The 22173-nt window shown below is 41.4% G+C and overlaps 1 protein-coding gene and 1 long non-coding RNA gene across 2 annotated transcripts; one reads left to right on the plus strand and one right to left on the minus strand.

Annotated features, from left to right (window-relative positions):
- The first annotated feature begins 93 nt into the window (after window positions 1–93).
- On the plus strand, window positions 94–20102 carry Col4a1 (Collagen type IV alpha 1). Its single transcript, XM_046610618.2, has 26 exons — window positions 94–458; window positions 1090–1132; window positions 3742–3904; window positions 3984–5095; window positions 5185–5319; window positions 5404–5511; window positions 6092–6313; window positions 6396–6581; window positions 6644–6760; window positions 7212–7376; window positions 7729–8031; window positions 8588–8971; window positions 9235–9441; window positions 9564–9732; window positions 9950–10077; window positions 10948–11386; window positions 12778–13127; window positions 13461–13727; window positions 15114–15285; window positions 15365–15610; window positions 16304–16669; window positions 17720–17935; window positions 18038–18409; window positions 19149–19320; window positions 19448–19562; window positions 19656–20102. Exons 1-26 carry the CDS (start codon window positions 439–441, stop codon window positions 19911–19913), a joined length of 6435 nt encoding a protein of 2144 aa, XP_046466574.1. The 5' UTR covers window positions 94–438; the 3' UTR covers window positions 19914–20102.
- On the minus strand, window positions 20030–21617 carry LOC124211514 (uncharacterized). The gene is made up of 2 exons (XR_006881466.2): window positions 21405–21617; window positions 20030–21271 (listed from the first exon to the last, which is right to left on the minus strand). It is a non-coding gene; the product is annotated as an uncharacterized lncRNA (long non-coding RNA).
- Window positions 21618–22173: the final 556 nt, after the last annotated feature.

The raw sequence follows: 22173 nt of genomic DNA on the forward strand, positions 1-22173 counted from the left end.
GTTTTTTTTTTCAAATTTTTTTTCTTTATTTTATTTTCGCCTTCCGCGCCCCGGGTCTTAGTCCAGCCGACGTTGTCGCGAGGCGCGAGAGTTACTTCTGCGGGACGTATATCTTTATCGTCCTTTTACCCGCGTAGGAACTTTAGTTTGCGTGGCTCTCTTCGTACGCACGGGTCCCCCGGTCGCACTTACGTTATACGCCGCGGCTCCGCCTACACCTTGGATAACTCGCGCACTAAGCGACGGAGAGGCCGCCCTGGATGGGGACGGGTAGAACGGGTCCACCACGTCCGTCTCAACTGATTCTCTTCGCTTCCCAGCGGTGGCAACCGCCCGATATTTTACTGTCTCGACTGTCCGTTGTGCGGAGTTAATAGACTGCCTCTGCACAACGAGTGTACGAATTCCTAGACCCCGGCGAGGACTGGGGTGGTCGAAATGACCCGGTTAGGATTGCGGTGAGTGGAAATTAATTAATATTTTTCAAAATCAATTTTTACATTTTTCACTCATATTTTCTCATTTACAATTTTACACACTTTCCACCGTATCTTTTCGTACTGTTGATTCAAGTCTTTTTTATTACCGGTTACAAGTTTGTTATACCCGCGTATCTTATGCCGATCTTCGCGGTCTCAATTTGAACGTTTCTTTTCGTGGTTCAATTTATTTTCGGTAAATGTACGATTTGTTTGCTTTTTCTTTGACTTACTGTTACCCTCGGCACCGGCTTATTAATAAAACTTTTCTTCAACTTGGACAGACCAAGAGTCGAACTTGTAGATTTTCGAGAAATCGGCGTATATGTATTCATCTCAATCGGTTGTGTGAACACGTGCTTATGGAAACTCCATGAACCTTTCGCTATTCGTCAGGGAGATAATAATTCTTGCTTTTGTGACGGAAAGATATTCGAAACATCTTGCTTAGAGCTGGTGAACACTCCGAGATTTTGGTGAAATAATAGAACGTTGGCGATTTAACACAGCTAAAAGTGATAAGCGGCATGATTTTTGCCTTCGTCCAATCTCATTTATTCAAAATCACTCTTCGCGATGGTCTGAATAATCATTGATCTTTATTTTTCAGAGTTCTCGCGTCCCTAGCTTGCTTGACAGTTATCGTCAAAGGGGTAAGTTTGCAAAAACAATTTAGATACATTTATTAGCTATAAGTACGCCGCGTGTTAAAGTCGAATTTTCCATTTAAAATATTTCCATAGTGTAAATTTCGATATGCGTTTTACCAACGACTGTTTAAAGCACATAATTCTACTCACGTTCCGATGGCTGAGCTTATGCATATAGGTACGCTCTTGATTACCCACGCGTTTGTTTAGCATCCCATTTTTGAAACATCATCTTCAATCAATGATAAAAATCAGTTTGTAACGTGATGTAATTTCCTTCGACAATCTTGCAGGTACGCCTTTGTACCTGCAACCGGTTACGCGGTTCCGTGCCACTTGTTGCGGTTCTTTTACACCATTGAACCTGTAGCACGTGTGTATCTACTTATAATAGCACAGTATACAAGTCTCTGATACAAGCATACGTATGTTTCATTCACTATACCCGCATAGCGTAAGAACGGAAATTGTTTTAAATATTAAGGCTGCCAATCCAGCGCCCAATATTGCGTAACACACCGCGATTCAGTGCGAGAAGCTTTACACCAGGACAATCTGGCTTTCATATTTTATTCCAGCATATATCGCTTGAAAAAATTACGTAAAGTGCTCGTTCGAACAGACATCCATGCCCGATAATCCGTGATTGTATGAATCAACTCTTTTCATTTTTTCTTATCTCAATTTTTCACGTACATTCATCGTTGTTACACGAATGCAAAAATTTCAATCTACCAAAGTGTGCATCGATGTAGATCCGGAGTAACGTAGACGAATTCGTATCATGTATGACGATACCTCTGTAAATATAGTAACAAGGTGATGTGCAGGCTCTCGATACTGACGACTAGTCCGCCTACGGAGCTTTGCTGGCGTATGGGCTTTGCCAAGGCCCAGCCGCCACGGCGCGGAATGAGGCCCATTGACATGTACAGTCCCACTATTATCTCGCGAACTCCTTCAATCGCGGGGGCGTAAAGCGGAGTGCGCGAAGTCGTTACTCACGACTGAAAATAGTCGCCGGGGCAATTTTATTATCCCAAGCATGATCGCTTTGCGTCGCGATCTAATTATCGATTTTTTACCACGAACGTAGATAAAAAATCGAAATCAAATTTGCGTATCAAATCGCTAGAAGTGTATAAAATTGTGCCCGGTATAATGTGCACAGCCAGTGTAATTGCCAATAAATGTATAATGTGTGGTTTTGTAATCGCGTCTTAGGCTGATTTACGTAACGATTTCGCACGGGATCTCAGGACGATGGATTGCATGACAGTCATAATTTGGTGAGGGTTGATAACCGAGCATATGTATTTGTATAATGATTATTGCTAGTGGCCGAATGGCCGCGGCTGCGGGTTCCGTAAATTATATTTTCACGCGCAAGCCGATAAAAGGGACGATATTCTTGAACCGTTGCAAGAAGATATCTCCTATCTGGGATACGAAAATTAGGTTACTTCCATTGAACGCAATAGCATTTTTTTGTAAACATTCGTAATTATGGATCATGCGATTATGACAACTTGTTCCAATTTTCGTGCGCGACATTCACAGATATTATGGAAGATAGATGCGAGATAAAATTAATCGTAATGACTGCTAGTAATGTAACCCTTCTTATCTAGGTCACGTTCTCGTAACTATAAATAAGTATGCGTAAATCTACAATAAGTCGACTCAGGGCTGATAGTTGTTATGTATGCGTATAATACTTTTATTACGTATTATGCTACATTAATTATAAAGCTACAAATGACACACTAGCGAGAGAAGGAGGGAGGGAGTGCGAGAGAGCTGAACATAAACTTATTTTATTTATTAATCGGATGCTCGTTTACTTCGTCGCTTATTGTTTGATACAATTTATCAAGGGTTTCATTGTCCAATAAATGGGGGACAGCCAAGATATAGTTAATGAATGACCGGTGATTTCAATGAGTATAATTACAAATCAGTTGAAAAACTATTTTTCTATACGAGCCATCTCACTTCTTTATAGTAATTCACTTCTTTTGTGGCTGCTGCACCACTGCTTGTCAATCGAGAGATAATTCTACTATCTCCTGCACTTCCTGTCAGACTGCGTAGTTCTCTATTATTCAAATGAGACTACACGAACAAGACAATGATCTTCTGCGAAGCGTGAATCACCCCCTAGTTAGATTAAAAGTTATAACGAGATGCATACTGTGTACATACGCGAACATTTATTTTTTCCGTCTTAACTAAACCGTAAAATCTCTTGAGTAATTGTCTTACTTGCAAATCACTAATTGTAAGACCATATTGATTATCAGTTCCGATTCCTCGACATGCCTTGTCTAAGTTGAGTTCTGCGTTTGAGATCCTTGTAGCTTCGCCTCACGTAATCCGGCTAACGATCCAAGTTTAAACGGGTATGAAAAAGTTTGAGTAAAAGGGCAAATGCTTACACAAACCTTCCACCGTCTCAACGATGACTCAATATCGCACACATGTGCACATACTAATTGACGTAATCTTCGATATAGTCTCGCATGGCGATATGGATTCCAGCAAGTGCAGCTGGGAACGACAATGCTATTCACGATATTTGCATATCGGCTAATCAATTCTAATTTTTTTAGCAAAATTACACGGACACGTTACGAGGGCCTGAGCCAGTAGTCCCATTGACTCGAGGCGATATAGGAAAGCCCGATGGTTGGAACGCGGAGCAGGATGATTACGACGACCCATACTACGGAAATTACGACGCTGACGGACGTTTGATTAACCCCGCTGACGCAGGTTTGTAGCGACTATTTGCTACGGTTTCGTTAATTTCCTTTTCTCATTGCTGAAGATAAAATTTTCACTTGGTTCACAGATGCGAATGGCTGGGATGATCAATCTTCGCCAAATCTGACGGCTGGAGACTCGAATCTCTCTGGAGGAAACTCTTACAATTACAATAATACAAGTCGAGAGGGTTATAGCAACGGCAATCGTGTGTACGGGAGTGGTTCCCGTCGGGGTGGAAGTGCAGGTGGCTACTACTACAATAGCAGCAGTGCAAGAAGTGGGGGAAATCCCTACTCATCAACCTACGGTACGTCCAGTGGGTACGGTACTGACGGCGCCAGCAGTGATCCTCGTGGTTCACCCTACGGGTATGGAAGCGGAGGTTCAACCGGACGCTCAGGTTACAACAGTGGATCTGGCTCTGCGGCCAACAGCGGTGCTGGAGGCGAAGGAGCAGGGCGTTCATCTTACTACGCACGCAACGATCCGTACTATGCGAGTCGGGGTGGAGACAGAAGATATCCTTACGGAAGTTCAAGTTCCGGGTCTCAAGCCAGTGGAACTTTCAACAGCGTAGGAGCAGAAGTTTCTTCTACCGATAGAGGAAACGATCCGTACTATGCAAGTCGGGATGGAAACAGAAGATACCCTTACGGAAGTTCAAGTTCCGGCTCTCGAACCAGTGGAACTCCGAACAGAGTAGGATCGGGAAGCACAAATACTGACAGACAAAACGATCCTTACTACGGAAGGAGAGCCGGAGAAAGCAGTTACTCTTACGGAGGTTCGAGTTCTGGTTATCGGCCCGCAGTATCTGTAGACTCGTCAAGATCAGGAGGCTCGTCAACTGGGGAACGCAATGACCCGTACATTGTGCGCGGGAGTGGAGGACGAAACTACCCCGACGGTAGTTCTTGGGCTGGTTCTCAACTGACGGGAGTGCCCGAAGTTCCACCATCGGGACGTACTACTTCTGGCGGAGAAGGTGGAGAAGGTTCAGTGGGAAGTCGGGGATCTGGTGGCGATGATTATGCAAACAGAGTTGATTATCGTTACGGTAACTACGGACGACAAGACGACGGAGATACGAATTATCCAAGCAGCTACGTAGCAGTTCCTGTACCCGGTGCAGCCAAGAACTGTACATCGGGCTCTGGATGCTGCGTTCGCAAATGCTTTGCCGAGAAAGGATCACGTGTAAGTATCTATCTCGTGGTGGCGTTTTTTGCATGGTTTCGATGGAAGAGAATGTATGCGTGTACCAATGCTCTATATCAATGTTCAAGGGACCATCAGGAATACCTGGACCAGTAGGACCCAAGGGCCAGCAAGGTTTTCCTGGGCTGGAAGGGCTGCTTGGACCTAAGGGTGCGAAGGGAGAGTCGGGTTTGCAGGGACCTCGCGGACCAAAGGGAGATCGAGTGAGTATTTATTGGTCACCAGACTAGCTTGATAAGGAATTTCAGAGCTGTTGAAAATTCATGATTCGCATTGTGTGATATCAGGGTAAAATGGGACTTCCTGGACATCCTGGTGTTAACGGTCGAGACGGAGGTCAAGGAGCCCCAGGAGCGGCTGGTCTGCCAGGTCGCGATGGATGCAACGGAACTGACGTAAGTTTTTTTCTACAATTGTGTGAGTTATTTCACCGGCTAGATGTACACTCGTCAAAAACATTACAGAATATTGAATTTTCTGGGTTAAAGATCAGGCATTTTTAAAATGCCATAACTTTGTGTAAAATGTTCGCACGGGAGAGAACACAAACGCATTTTGAAGTTTGGAACCTTGACTTTCGAAAACATCTTTTTAAATTTGGCTGACGCTGTTCCCTTTTCGAGTTTTGACCTGTAGAGACACTTGTGTTACTTTCTGGAAAGGAAGTATCTATTTTGAAGAATGAATTTTGTCGTCGTATTTCAAAGATAACCAAGTTTTAGGCACAGATTTTCTCTTTAAAATACCTTTTTGATATCCGGGCTACGATATTTTTTCGAAAGGTTATTTAATTTTCCATAAAAAAATGCAAAAAAACTTTGAACGGCCGTGAAAAAGGACCCGTTCTCTTCGGTGCGAACATTTTACACGAAGATATGGCATTTTGAAAATGACTGACTTTCACCCGACAAAATTCGATATGGTTTAATTTTTTTGACGGTTAGTATTTACAAATTGTCGCTCATACGTTTGCAGGGAGCCCCTGGTCTTGACGGCCGTCCCGGTCAACCTGGACCTCGAGGTTTCAAAGGAACGCCTGGTCCCAAGGGTGACAAAGGTATTGCAGCTTTCGCAGGATCATTCCCGGTAGGGCAAAAGGGAGAACCCGGTATTGATGGAGTTCCCGGGCCTCAAGGTCTGCCAGGGCCTGAAGGAGCCCCAGGATTTCCGGGGCCAAAGGGTGATACGGGACCAGAGGTAATTATCATTATCGGTAAACGTACTTTCACCTTGACCGCGGTGTATCGACTTAACTGAGATTGAATCCGACATTTCTCAGGGACCTAGAGGACTTCGAGGTCCTAAGGGTGAGAGGGGACCCATGGGGATTGGATTTGAAGGTCCGAAGGGAGACAAGGGGATCAAGGGGGAGAAGGGGCCCCCAGGGGTAGTAAATAGTGTGCCCTTCACGGGTAACAAAGGAACCACCGGGCCACAGGGAGCAACTGGAGAAAAGGGACAAAAGGTATGTCGAGTAAGAAAAGTGCCATTTGTAGACTTTGATAATGACGATCGCACAAATTCCAGGGAGAGATTGGACCGGAAGGCGAAAGAGGTGAACCAGGGTATACTGGAGATGCTGGGCCGCCCGGAAGAGACGGTGTGAAAGGAGAAAAGGGACTTCCCGGTCCACATGGTGATCGTGTAAGTTATAATCATAATGACATTGTGGTATGCCCGAGAAAAAATAATCGGATATGATCATATAATATGGATTGAGCATATCTGATCGTATACGAAAAAATGGCCAGGCCTAACCATGTATGGTCATATATACACAAATATGCTTCCATACGGTCGTATCAGATCATACATGAGTGAATATGATCATACATCCCGTGAAAAATTTTGTTCATATTTATGTGGCTATATATGAATATTTCTCATATTTATAGAACACAGAAGTACAATATTTACACGTATCGTATGTGTATATGCATGATGCTAGATACGACCACATATGGTCGTATGTGAGTGCAGGTACGATCGTATCTGATTATTTTTCCACGGGTATGGTTGTGATTTTTCTTTATAAAACAACTTTTTATTGTAAGGAAGCGACGGTCGGTTAAAATCGCTATTCCAATATTTACAGGGTAGAGAAGGAGATTCTGGACCTCCTGGACCCCAAGGGCAAAAAGGTGACCGAGGTGATGACGGATTAGAAGGACTCCCCGGACGCCCAGGTGCTAAAGGAGAGCCTGGGCTCGACGGTCCTCCCGGACTGTCGGGAATGGTTGGACCTGCAGGACCTCCTGGAGTAAGTAATCAATTTACAGTCACGTATGGATGAATCCATCTCAAATCATGCAGGCCAGCGGATGTCATATTCCAAAATTGCTCGTAACTGAAGTATGTTCTTCCTTGGCCAAAATAAACGGACACATATATTTTATTGGTACCCAAATAAATTTTTCATACCCGACACCGATTTCTTAAGATTATATGGTAAATATGGTTTTTTTTCTGATATTTAATGTTCAATTTCCGAAAAATGAACATCAATTTGTGTTGTGACAATCGTAATGATGAATTTGGTGGCCTGCATCATCTGAGATGGAATCAGCCATATGCAGAGAGAAATTTTATTGTGTAATTATACTGATTGGCAGGGTGGCCACGGCGTGGCTGGACCGCCAGGAGAACCAGGACCGAGAGGGTACCCTGGACCATCTGGACCCAAAGGATTGGACGGTTTTCCTGGACAACCTGGACCTAGAGGACCTCAGGGTCTCGCTGGTGGCCTTGGAATACCTGGTACCCCAGGGCGTGAAGGAGCCCCGGGAGAAAAAGGAGCTAAGGGTAATGCGGGACTGGACGGTGCTCCCGGAGAAATTGGCCCGAGGGGTTACGACGGGCTAGAAGGACCTGCTGGGCCTCGTGGTTTCCCTGGTGACAACGGAATTTCCATCCCCGTGAGTTAGCGTAGCTATTTAATTACATGATGCATAATATTATGTAAATTCAAATTTCACCAGCTTTTTCTATTTAGCCCAGTCAATAGGGAGTAAAAAAGACCCTTGCCGTACAAAAGATGGTGTAGTAATGCTTTTGATATATGTCATTTAGTTCCGGGCCCCGATGAAAAATTCAAATTTTTGACCTGTGAAGGGGGTGGTGAATAAGAATATTCACGTTTCCACCGTTGTAACTTGTTATACATCGGACTTACAAGAAAAGTCATTATACAAAAAATGTAGGAAATTTAGCTATTTTCAAATTCGTGTAAAACAGTTTTGTCGTAAGATCAGCCGTCCAGGAATTATTTTGAAAAAAACATTTTTTTGTACCTTTAATCCAAAATGGCACACCAAGCGGAATCCCCGCAGGCTCGGAAACTAGGATCTTTCATTGGGGCACGGAACTAGATGACATATATCAATATCATGACTACACCACCTTTTGTAGGGCAAAAACCCCTATTGACTGGACTGATTCCAAAAACACTACTTTTCATGTTTCATAACGTAGGGACCTAAAGGAATGGACGGCTTTCCTGGAAGCGATGGCGCGAAGGGTCAAAAAGGTGAACCTGGGCAAATGGGTCGCAGAGGATACCCCGGAGACTCTTTAATGGGCATCCCCGGAGCACCTGGAGCAGCCGGATTTCCGGGAGCGCCAGGTAACCCTGGTCGAGATGGACCTGCTGGAATTCCCGGTGAACCAGGGCCGAAGGGAGACATTGGAGGTCGTTGTTCAGACTGCAGACCCGGCGAAGTAGGAAAAAAAGGTGACCGTGGATATGATGGATTACCAGGCGCTGAGGGACCTCGTGGTCCTCCAGGTGAACGTGGATACGCGGGCGCGAGTGGCGCTGACGGATCGCCAGGATCCATTGGTCCTCCTGGAGATAAGGTAAATTACACAGGTCTGCAACGAAATCTTCCTTCAAATAAAAATATTAGAGATACAACGGTTTTAATGTGCCGAATCTATAATATCTGTTCTATTATAATCATTCATAAGAATAAGAAGGAGAAAAACAAAGTTTTTTTTTCTGCAGACCAGTGTTATTTGTACTTCATTTATTTATGTATCTTTTTACAAAGGCAATGATAAAATGGTTCTGCTATCCAACGGGTGAGCTGATTCAATCATTATGATATTGGATTTTATAGGGAGAGGACGGTAGGGATGGGGTACCGGGTTCTCAGGGTCAACGGGGTGCTGCAGCTGTAGTATCAGGCAGCCAATTGATTATGAAGAAGGGTGATCAAGGAGAAAGAGGCGTACCAGGTGACCGTGGTCCTTTCGGACCACCTGGACAACGCGGAGAGAAGGGCAGTGTAGGTTATGGAGGTCTCCCCGGAGAGAAAGGAGCTAAGGTAAGACGATTGGAGGGCTGCCTAATAAGAAAAAAGATAATGACCAAGGAGTTATTGTCACAACAGATTCGGAGTCTTATTCTTACATCGAAAAAAAATTTTGAGCGCTGTTCTGTTTCAAGGGTGACCGAGGATACCCTGGTATTGATGGAGCTAATGGAAGACCGGGAACACCAGGAGCCAAGGGAGATGAAGGTCTCAGCATTAAGGGAGAGGCAGGAATTCCTGGCCAACCTGGAATCAAAGGAACTAAAGGACTACCCGGTCTAGACGGTCCTCAAGGAGAACCAGGTATGGATAATACTCTAAGAGCTGGTGGTCATTTAACTTACGTCATTTCATAAATAAAATCTTCCATCTTATCATCATCGTCATCTAAGATAGAAAATTTTGTTTAAGAAATGACGTGAGTCAAATGGCCACCACCTCTCCGTCTATAAAGTATTTTAATATTTTTTATGACACGGTGTGATGGTAATGTGATTAATTAACGTATTTTAATATGCAGGTACATGTCCATTTTCGGAATACAAGAACGCACCCAAGGGTGACCGGGGGCTGCCAGGATTGAAGGGTGAATCTGGGATACCGGGACTTGACGGACTACCAGGTGAAAAAGGATATCCAGGTCCTGAAGTGAGTGCCAAGTGTTTGATTAATTGGTTGATTATATAGGTGATATTTACCATATCCTACGTAAATATGTATGAATGAATTTCGTGGATTGAAATTTTTAGTTTTGACGGCTCAGTTGAAAGTGAAATCTTCTTATGAAGTAAAATACTCAACAGCTAACGAGTTTTTGAATCATTCGATCAGTTGACTTAGGAGCAATGTTATTTCTTACTTCAGCAAACTCTAAAATTACCGAACACTATTCCAGGCCAAGCATTCTTATGTAAAGCATAATTTTCGTGTCACAAATTCGAAAAAGACCTAATTGCTCTTGAGTATTGAGTGTGTGAAATTCATTCTTAGGTACGGACATAGGCGCCAATAGAATTTCCGAAGCTTTACTATCAAGAACGTTTAATTTTCTTTTACCCTATATTATCTCTTTGATGTACTTCAAACTCGTTATTTGATTATAACTTGTGAATTGTGTGATGTGGTTTGGACATCTGCAAACTTTTAACTCCTTGAGATCGTGGTTTAATAATCGCGCTTAATTACGTACAAGAAGTCTATATTTAGTCGCTATACAGTAACTTGGGAGGTGCGTTATCGAAATGAGCTACAATAATCAAACCCCGAAACCGGATAGCCCCCGGAATAAGTTCATAGCTGATAGAATTCGTGGAAGCTCATAATTTCATTAAAATCAAACGACGGCTAATCAGATAACATTGAGATCAGCCTTAAGTACGCACCATGGCTTACTATGAAGATTAACGATTTTTTTCAAACTGACTTCAAATCACTTATGTACGAATTTTGTTTACATGCTTAGCTGAATTTCCATGAATCCACAAGTTATTAATTTTCATCGTTCTTAATCCAAAACAGGGACCTGCAGGACCTCCAGGAGCTATTGGACCCCCTGGACCCCCTGGCCAGCGTGGTTTACCCGGTCCACGTGGTGACAAAGGACAGCCGGGTATTATGGGATTCGATGGAGTACCGGGTCCTGTAGGTCCGCGAGGATATCCTGGATTACCAGCTGTCAAAGGAGACAAGGGTGAGGCTGGTATTCCCATGCAGGGGAACCCCGGTCCTACTGGTCCTGAAGGAAGAAAAGGTGAACGGGGTCTACCCGGACCACCGGGTAAAGATGGACGAGTGGGAAGCTCAGGGCCGCCAGGTATTATTGGAGAAAAGGGAGACTTAGGAATTACGGGATTGGATGGACTTCCAGGAGCACCGGGAGATAAGGGAGACACTGGTCCAATTGGTCCGCCTGGACCACCTGGAATTTCTGGGACGCCAGGTGCCGATGGACCAAAAGGTGAGTAAGATATTGAGAACTTTCTGTTAAGTACAAAGGAATCTTCAAATTTTGGCCAGCTTAGTAAAAACGAATAAAAAAGAGAAAATTGGATTAATGAAATAGTCGCAGTGAGGCGTTCTCTACGTACTCAGCAACGGTTTTTTATACCCTCGGATCTGTTTCATAACTGGTTGTATAGTAGTAGGAGAGACCTGGGTTAATTGAAACATTTTCCGGAAAATCGTTGTTAACGACTACAATTTCAAAAGTTTCATTGATAGCAAGCTTTAATTGAACCTTGGTTATCTGACTACTAAAGTATAAGACTGTAGTGCCATTCTCTGGATTGCAAATACATCTGGGGGCAATTTAAAAAATCGCGAACAATGTTGTTTATACTTATTTATTGAAACAAATGTTACAGAATTATGCACAACATTACTTAAGGTTCAGTCTCGTTCAATTAAAAACTGAACTTCAACTGAGCAATAAAATTAGTTACATCACATTTGCGCTAATTTTATGATATATTCAGGATCATGATAGTAAAACCTTAAATAAATCTGAGAGCCAGTAAAATTTGACGAAAGTAACAAACTTTGCTTTTCTGCGATAAAAAACAGCTTTATCAGTTTTAAAATACATGGGATGAAATGTTTTAGGCGACCCCGAAAGATGGGTTACAACCGTCCCCGGCACATCTTTTAGACGATTTATCGACATAACCTCCAAAATTAACAACATTATTCAAAAAAAAAAGAATCATGCCGATTTGTACTTCGATGACCAAAGTTCTTACATTGGATTTTTGGGAACGTATAAAAAAATTGGCATCGTAGAAAAAATATTTGACCGAGAAAGATGAATCTGAGTTCTTTTTTTCCATGAACTATTTAATACGACGTATGTTATATTTTTGATGCTGTGAATAACAATACATCGCATTAAGTAGTTAATGGAAAAAAGGAACTCAGATTCACCTTTCTCCGTAAAATATTTTTTCCACTCGGCAAGAATGTCGGGTTCCACGATGCTAATTTTTTTATACGTTCCCAATATACTGCCAAATATCCTCTAAAATTTATAGCGAAATCAAAGGTGATGCCATCAAAAATGTAGCATGTATTGCATTAAATGGTTCATGGAAAAACATAATTTTTTTATTCTAAAATATTTTTTGCGCGACTTCCATGATGTACTGGTTTAGTTTAAAAAAAAAACCATTTCCAAAACGAGTAAATTAAAAAATCTGAAATAATTCAAAGAGAGTACCGTTTAGTAGTACTACTATATAACTAATTATGAAAGAGATCCGAGAGGTTGAAAAAAAGTGGCTGAGTTGGTGAAGAAATGACTCAGATGCAAAATGAATGGGTGCGACGATATTGAATACTTCATAAACTTTACAGGAGAGCCGGGCTTGGTCGGGGAACCTGGGAAAGACGGAGTTTCTGGATTCCCCGGTTACAAAGGTGAAAGGGGATCCACGGGCGAGACAGGTCCTAAAGGTTACCCAGGAGGCCGCGGTGCGCCTGGATCACCGGGACTTCCAGGAGTCAATGGATTACCTGGCGCCAAGGGAGACATAGGACTTCAAGGTATGGACGGTTTCCCTGGTATTCCGGGCCTGGACGGACTTCCTGGACGACCTGGAACCCCTGGGGATAAGGGAGACATCGGATTCCAAGGTATTCCAGGAATGCCTGGTCTGATCGGACCCAAAGGACCAAAGGGAGATCGGGGCTTCCCCGGTCTAGACGTAAGTTCTTCATCTGATTCAAATTTTGATGCTCTTGATTAAAGTTTGAATCTATATACACTGCCGGTCACAACTTTGGGTACACTTGTCAAAATTTCTTGCCACACTAAAAGTTAGATAGCGGACTCAAAAATAAAATTAATCCAATTTCTTAAGCGGCGTTTTAAAGAGGGCAGATTTACCTTCGACAAACTTTTGGCCGGCAGTGTAGTTAGCAGTAATTGAGGAAGTACAACAAAATACTGTGGTTCACCACTTTCTTCGGTTGTTATATCTGCACGGCATGCCGTCGACGAATGTTATCGTTAAATTCTTTTTATTCTTCATTTTCAGGGTATGAAAGGAGAGCCGGGTGCAGTTTCAGAGAAGGGACAGAAGGGTGAGCCTGGAATGCCTGGTGCCAGAGGACCTCAAGGACCACCGGGACGCGATGGACTCGATGGAGCGAAGGGTGAGCCTGGTAGAGCTGGAATCGGTCGCGATGGCTTGCCCGGTCTCAAAGGAGAGCCTGGATCTCCTGGCAAAGACGGGATCCCGGGATTGCCAGGCGAAAAGGGCTTTACAGGTGTCCCAGGACTGCTAGGTATCAAGGGTGATTTGGTAAGGGTGATGAAAATTAAATATACCTACTCTCTCTTCGCCTCGAAGTCTCAGACTGTAGCTGCAGTTTAAAAAATTTGATTCAGCTAAATTTAATCTAACGAGAATATTGAAAAATTCCATCACGTGAGAGAACTGTGATCACCCTATTTCGGAGACGTTCCGACGGTAGCGACGTGTCTGTATCTACTCCAGTCAAATTAGCAAAGATCGGAAACATTAACCGGTAAAAAGCTATAAATTGGTGGAGACTTTTATTTTAGCATACTTTTGAATATGGTAAAAGCTTGAGCCCTACTCCCACCGCTCGATCCGCCATTTTGAAGAAAAGGTGCTCCAATCCAGTTTTTTTCAGTATATCTCGGCAATCGTTGATCCACTCGCAATGAAGGTTCAGTGTAAAAATTAAAACTGATTGAATTGTCTATAAAAAAGGTAAAATCCATTTTATTCATATCTTGAATACTTTTTCTGCAATACACTGTTGAATATATAGATAGATGTATTTTTTATGTCAGGCAATTGTTAAAATTACACTCTCAGTGTAAAGCATGTAAAAAAAATATTAATTAACAAAAATGATCAATTTTTGTGTAATATTTCTGATACACATAAAAATTTGGCAACTCTTACTATTTAAATATTCTTGTACACGACCAGTACTGGGAATAGTCTTTTATATAAGGTTCGACCGAGCCGTTCCTGCAGGTTGTGAATCTGTGGCGCTATGATTTTTTCGTGATCGTTGATGAGGACAGTGATGATAATCATAGCCTCGCAAAATTACAACTTGCTGAAACGGCTCGGTAAGACCTTATAGAAAAGACTATTCCCAGTACTGGTCGTGTACAAGAATATTTAAATAGTAAGAGTTGCCAAATTTTTATGTGTATCAGAAATATTACACAAAAATTGATCATTTTTGTAAATTAATATTTTTTTTACATGCTTTACACTGAGAGTGTAATTTTAACAATTGCCTGACATAAAAAATACATCTATCTATATATTCAACAGTGTATTGCAGAAAAAGTATTCAAGATATGAATAAAATGGATTTTACCTTTTTTATAGAGAATTCAATGAGCTGTAATTGTTATACTTGACCTTCATTGCGATTGGGTCAACGATTGCCGAGATATAATGAAAAAAGTGGATTGGAGCACTTTTTTTGTAAGATGGCTGATCGAGTCGCGGAGGTAGAGGTCAGTACTTTTACTAAAAAAAATTTTCAAAAACAATGGTCTACACCAATTTATAGATTTTTACCGGTTAATTTTTCTATTTATCTAATATTACTCTAATTTGACTGGACTAATGCTCGTCGAACACTCCGTAAGCTTTGTTCATCGAACGGGTAGTTCATCAATTTTACTAACTGGTTAGGGTTACCCTGGAGAACCTGGATTACCCGGAAGAGACGGAATAGACGGAAGTCCTGGACCAGAAGGTGCCGAAGGTCCAGTAGGATTGCCTGGTTACCCTGGAGCCGAGGGAGAAAAAGGTTATCCCGGAATAAATGGTCTCGACGGTTCGAAGGGAGACACTGGCCTGGAAGGTATGTATACATTCAGATAGGTTTCTTTATTCAGTGCAAAAACAAAGCTGCCATTCCATCATTCCTTATATCTACGCAGGCATTCCTGGACCCCCCGGTTTAATCGGAGAGGTAGGAGAAAAGGGTGACCGAGGACCTCCGGGACCTCAGATGACGATAAAGGGAGATAAGGGAGAACCAGGACGACAAGGTTACGATGGCGTTAAGGGAGAGATGGGAGCGCAAGGTATCCCTGGCTTTGACGGCCCAGCAGGAGCGAAAGGTGACCAGGGAGTTCCAGGGCCCATGGGTATTCCCGGAGCTCCAGGCTACGAGGGTCAAAAGGGTAAGCTTCGAAGTATGATAGCATTTGAATTCAGATTTCGCGAACACGTATTAAGGGAGCTCCTAAATATCAGAAGTAATTTTTCATCGATTTTTGGATTTCTGCATATCATTGTAGTTGGGTCCATTATCTTTATTTTGATTGGTCACTGAACCCAAAATTCGCAAAATTAAAGAAGTTATCGACTATCCTCCTATGGAACGGATTTAGTATCCGTCTTTCCGTTCAACATATACAGTTGAAGACACTGCCGAAACTCCAGAAGATGTGACTTACCAATAAAAAAAATTCACAACTCTACTAAATTTCACTTCACTGAAAATCGGTTACCTAGGAGGGTAGAGGACTTTATCTATTTAGCCTTTAAAGTGATCTTTGGTTTTCCTTTTTCGGATACTCCTTTGGCTGAAAATATGGTTACTATTTTCAACGTTTTTTACACATCATACCTTCAATGCCATAACAGCCGCAATTTTCATGTTACGCAATAATTTTTTTTTCAAATTAAAGTTGAAATTACGTACTTCTAAACCTGATTTGCTCAATTTGTTTCTTCCCTTACTCCCGAACCCATACAACTTTGAACATCGTGAACGTTATACTAAGCTCTTGGGTTGGGAACCCTCTGAAAGCAAATTCTCACCAGCATTTTTTCTGGAAGTCCGGTATATCGAAAGCTTCGGTTATTTTCAGGTGACACTGGGCCAATGGGACCCGTCGGACCTGTTGGATTAACTGTCAAGGGAGAGAAGGGGCTTCATGGTTTGTTGGGTAAGAACGGACGTGACGGACGCCCGGGCATACCCGGAGAGAAAGGAAATCCTGGCGACGCAGGTCGGGATGGAAGTCCAGGAAAACCAGGACCTCCCGGACCAATCGGTCCCCAAGGACAAAAGGGAGACACGGGCCCGGTCGGTTTCGACGGTATTCCAGGAGACGACGGACTCGAAGGATCGCCAGGGGCAACTGGACCACCCGGAGCTAGAGGACTCAAGGGAGACACTGGTCCCCCTGGAGCATACGGAGCACCTGGACAAAAGGGAGAACAAGGATTGCAAGGTGATCTTTTATTATACATATTATAAATAAATACATGAGAGGTCGGATAATGTTCATCTCATTCATCAGTAAGACTCAGACAATGCGTTCGGAGATGTCATAATGTGTTGAGGTAGTAATTCAGCATTATAATATACTCCAATCATCGTATTTAATTCACAAACGCTTTCGACATATTGTAGAAAAAAACTAGGGGAGAACTAAATTTCTTCTTGCTAAAAAACTTCGTAGAAGTTCATCTCAAAATTTAAGTTGTCATCGCGAAAGGTGGTCTACAAAATTTAAATAATTCTAACCACGTTAGTTTGAGTTTGAAAACTAGGGGAGACCGGTGTCAGTTGTAACAATTTTTATAAAATATTTTTCCCCCTTATTATTGATAATTTCTGACTGGTTTTTTTTTTCTTCCAAATTTGTTTTAGTTGAAAAAGAAAAAAAAAAAAAAAACGTTCGGTATTATTATTAACAATCGAATTAAGACACTGTTACACATGTTACAATTGACACCTTGCCGGTATCAGCCTTGGTGTCGATTGTAACACAGACACATTATGGGATAATCGTATTGAAAAAATCTGTTTTCCCTTGATAAACAGTCTTTTAATGTTAGTGTAACGTGAGTAGGGTACTTTTTTGTTCTTCATATTTGAGACCGAGGCACAACGGCACCCTTGAGCCGCTAATGAATTTCTGTGGCTTTTAAGCATCGGGTAGAAGTTATTTTCGTCCATCCCAAACAAATTTATCATTATTTTGCCATAAAATTAAAAAAACAAACAAACAAATTTTCCGTGGCACAACGGACCTCTTCCGAAACATGAAAATGGTCATGCCCTGGTCTCCCCTATCTTTGCTGTAAAATAAATGACAACAATTAAACAATAAATAAAAGTATTTGCTAGACAAACAGTAGTTGCATAAAAATAACGCACGACTATTACTGTGACCATTATGTGCCCACGATAATATCTGTTGGACACAATCACGCAATGTACTAAAATTAGCCGTAATTTGTGACGAAATTACATGATTAATGATTGTTTCATTAAGGTCCGCCTGGATTTGACGGACGGCCAGGAGAAAAGGGAGACATGGGAGCCGACGGATTCAACGGTGCCCCCGGTGTTCAAGGTGAAAAGGGAGACAAAGGATTCCAAGGATTACCTGGAGCACCTGGTGTCACTGGCTACGAAGGCATCAAGGGAGAGAGAGGTGATGATTGCATCCAGCCTCTACCAGGTCCCAAGGGAGAACGAGGCCCTCCAGGTAAATATAACCGGCTACAAAATTGGAATTTATATTTTAAATGCTCTCAAAAAATAGGACGATTGGACCTAATGTAACGATTCTGATGAATTCGTCTTTCAGGCGCAACCGGAATTGTTGGACCACCGGGAGAAAAGGGAGCCCAGGGACGAATCGGATTCCCAGGACTAAAGGGAGAGAAGGGAAGCCCAGGTTTAAACGGTATTACGGGTCCAGTCGGACCACCAGGATTGCCCGGACCTCCCGGTCTTCAAGGGATACAGGGAGTACAGGGTCCCATCGGATACCCGGGACAGAAGGGAAATCAAGGAGCGGACTGTCAAGCTACGCCCGATTATCTAACTGGAATTCTCCTTGTCAAGCACAGCCAAACTCCTATTGTACCTGTCTGCGAACCAGGACACATTAAGCTGTGGGAGGGATACAGTCTTCTATACCTCGATGGAAACGAGAGAGGGCATTCACAAGATTTAGGTGATTGTCAAAGTGTCATTGATACAAAAAAGTCGAGAATCACGTCGCTTATTCGCAGTTATTATACAGTTCATTATCATTTCGGAAATCGCCGTTTCCAAAATAATATATTCTTTCACTTGAAACCAGACTTCGCCAATTCCGTGATCTTCATTTTCGTATGTCCCAAAGTACGGAAATAATACCCTAAAATTGAAATCTTTAGTCAAGAGTTGCAGCCACACTTGACAAACGGCGAAACCATGCAGACTTGGACTTTTTAAAAACTGATTATTTCTATGTCATCGGAATAACCTACGATAAAATATTATTCCCATAAATTCACATCCACTGAATCTTTTGGTTTAGGATATAGTGTAACGAAGTTGCATTCACATTCCTTATGTATACATCCTGGCACTCTGATGCCGATGTCGATATTAATTCATCATAAACCGTTCGATCTTTCGTTCATGTGGCTACGGTTGCTCAGTCAACGAGTATTATTACAAACACAGTCCTGTTTCAGATTTAAAATCAAAAACACTTGTTCAGGATATACGATATTTGTCTTTGCCTTTCAATTTTGCCTGTCTTTTGCCTGTACTTTATTTCGCTCAGGGAACCATTTTACTTGCATTGCAACCTTTAATTTTGCAACAGTAGGTATACATCTATCAACTGCAATCGGTGTAATCGTTTAAATTGATCACGATAAAAATATTCTCCTACATGCATAATTGCCTTTGTCGGAAAACAGGCTCTGCCGGTTCCTGCATAAGGAAATTCTCAACGATGCCATTCCTGTTCTGCGACGTCAACAACGTTTGCAACTACGGTAGCCGTAACGATCGTTCTTACTGGCTGTCGACAAACAGCCCTCTGCCGATGATGCCTGTCGAGGAAAGTGCCATCGAATCGTACATCTCTAGGTATACCGTTGAATTCGATTCGTCTAAAAGAAGTGAAAGAAAAAAAAAAAAAAATTACCAAACAGATGTCATAATCAATGTTTGTGCGACTAATTTTTCTACTGTTTTCATCCGACTCTTATCCCAGGTGCGTCGTTTGTGAGGTTCCAGCCAACGTGATCGCGGTGCACAGTCAATCTCTAAGTATTCCAGAGTGTCCCGACAGATGGACTAGCCTTTGGATCGGTTACAGTTTCATAATGGTGGGTGTGGTGGATATATTTTTTTCTGAATGCTTCGTGTAACTTTTTCCATTTTTTCAATCACCATACGACAATTTTTGTTGAACGACATAGCATACGGGAGCCGGAGCTCAAGGTGGAGGACAATCGTTAGCTAGTCCGGGTTCTTGTCTTGAAGATTTCCGCGCGACACCGTTCATCGAGTGTAACGGAGCTGGAGGTACTTGTCAGTACTTTTCTAATGAGTTTAGTTACTGGATGGTGACAATCGAGGACATCGCGCAGTTCAAGGAACCAGAGAAGCAAACCTTGAAGGCGGGAAATCTACGTACGCGAATAAGTCGTTGCAAAGTGTGTATAAAGAATACGTAAAATTTGGAAATATATATATATATATATATATATATATATTAAATGATGACAATAATATTACCATAAAGAGAGAATATGTTAAATTACATTATTATACGATCTTTTTCGAAAAGGAAAAAAAAAATATTAGGTAAATGAAAAAAATTAACTCACAAATACAAGATGCGACAGAAAGATCAAACACAAAAAGCCGTTTAACAAATTAATAAAGTTAAAATTTGTTTTCAATCTTCTCCGCTTACAAAAATCGAGAGTATATGTAACAGATAAATATATTACAATTGCGGTCAAAAAAGAGTATAAATAAGTTTTATGTTATAATAATGAAAATAATAATATATGTTTTATAGAAGACGCAAGAGAATTGTTGTTTCTTTTATGGAAAAAAATTTTTCTTCCAATTTTCTATCCTTTCATATCCTGTGATGCTCTTTTTTGACGATTATACATTACCAATTCACCATTCACCAGGTGCTTAGGCTACTTCTAGCATATAAAATAATATATATATATACATAAATATGTATATATATACATATATACAAACATACATATATATTTATATATCATAATAATATACAAAAAAGTTTAAGTTTATTTTACTGTTATAATATACTACTACTATTACTACGGAGCACTGCCCATATCCAATATGGCTATTCGCATATTGTATAATAATGAATAATTACTTAGCTTGGTAATAATGTGACACCAAATATTTAAATAGGTATTTTGCTACGTAATCAATAAACTTATACGTTTTAGATTCGATATCATACATGTATAAATATACTGTCACGAAACTGGTATTACAATACGCTGTACGTAATGCGAGAAGCTGTAACTATGCGGAAATTGTTTACCGAATTGCGTCGCTCGTACCCGTATTTGAATATTTGATTTGAAAAAATTACAAATCACATAAGTTTTTTTGTTTTTTTTTGCATTTCGCCAAATCTACACATTCACGATTAAGTAACCACGCACTGTGATGTTTAGGTGTTATTTATGGGAGTAGAATTAATTCTCTCGGCATATAAAATTTTTATATTACAAAAGCAGGCAATCGCCATTTTAGAAAATTATCGCACAGCTGACGGGGTGCAGTTTTTGATCCACCTGATCTCAAAATTGGAAACAGGAATTCATTGGGTCGAAATACTGACTGAAAAATTTGACAGTACAATGTAAACGGGCAATAATCTTCAAAAAGCGTGAATGTACTGTGTTTTTTATTGGTTACGATCTAATCGGGTGCTCTTAACGATGAAAACTTAGCAAATCTTCGCTCGTAACGTCAGGTGTTGATCGGCGAATAGTTTAGCATAACTGGTCAAGGTTGCGCGCTTTCGCGTGTTCTATACTTGAGTAATGAGATGCAGATAATGTTCAACCAAATTTAATTTGCCAAGCTATGATGTCATGGAAAGAGATACAAAACGGAAGAGTAGGGAACGAGGAAGATAATGTCAATGAAGAAACAGTATTTACCTATACGTGATTCGCACAGAAGTAGAACTACCTTTACACGATGTTCGAGTTTTGATCACTGTTGATATTTTGCGGCAATTGGTTACGAACTTGAACTTGCTCAGGAAAAATTTCGTAATGAGTTACGCTGTGGCTAACTAATTATCATGCCAGCTGACCTGCACAGCCGTTTGGGAAATTTATGAACGCGAATGAGGAATGGAATGCTTTCTGTTTACAGAACTACGACGTGTTGTTGCAAATATGCTAATTTCTCACGATCGTCACTGTAATAATAAAAACAGTATTCTAAGCAATAGCTGGAATCATGTCAGCGATGAAGAGCTGCTGCACACATTATAAAACAACAACAAGCAATCTTCAAAATAGGTTTTTCGCCTAGATGACAGAAGTTATCGGAAGAATTTCTATAATTTGTATACTTTGTTATTCGATTTATTTATTTTTTGCATCGAAATTAAAGTTTGCGGTTGATTCGATTGCCCCAGTAAATATGAACGATCTTTACAGGGGCCCCCGATTTGTTGGGTTCAAATTTTTTGCCTCATATGCCGTAATGGGTAAAAGTAGCTGAAACTTGGAACACGGTATTGATACGTTAATTGGTGACCTTTGAATTTAAAAAAATGAATCGAGTCTTGTTGAATCCAGATAAACGGCATTCCTCCTAGTCCTGAAGAATTAAGACGGATAAATCGTACGTGGTAACATGAAACGATGATTTCCATGTCTTCCAGTTTTACGTAACTTACAAGATTTTGGCTCAGTT

Source organism: Neodiprion pinetum, chromosome 2 (genome assembly GCF_021155775.2).
Source record: "Neodiprion pinetum isolate iyNeoPine1 chromosome 2, iyNeoPine1.2, whole genome shotgun sequence".
NCBI lineage: Eukaryota > Metazoa > Arthropoda > Insecta > Hymenoptera > Diprionidae > Neodiprion > Neodiprion pinetum.

Coding starts and splice junctions, on each gene's coding strand:
- Col4a1 (XM_046610618.2), top strand. CDS start 439: ATGACCCGGTTAGGATTGCG. Junction 6,314..6,395: donor AGGGTGATACGGGACCAGAG/GTAATTATCATT, acceptor GACATTTCTCAG/GGACCTAGAGGACTTCGAGG. Junction 10,078..10,947: donor AAGGATATCCAGGTCCTGAA/GTGAGTGCCAAG, acceptor AATCCAAAACAG/GGACCTGCAGGACCTCCAGG.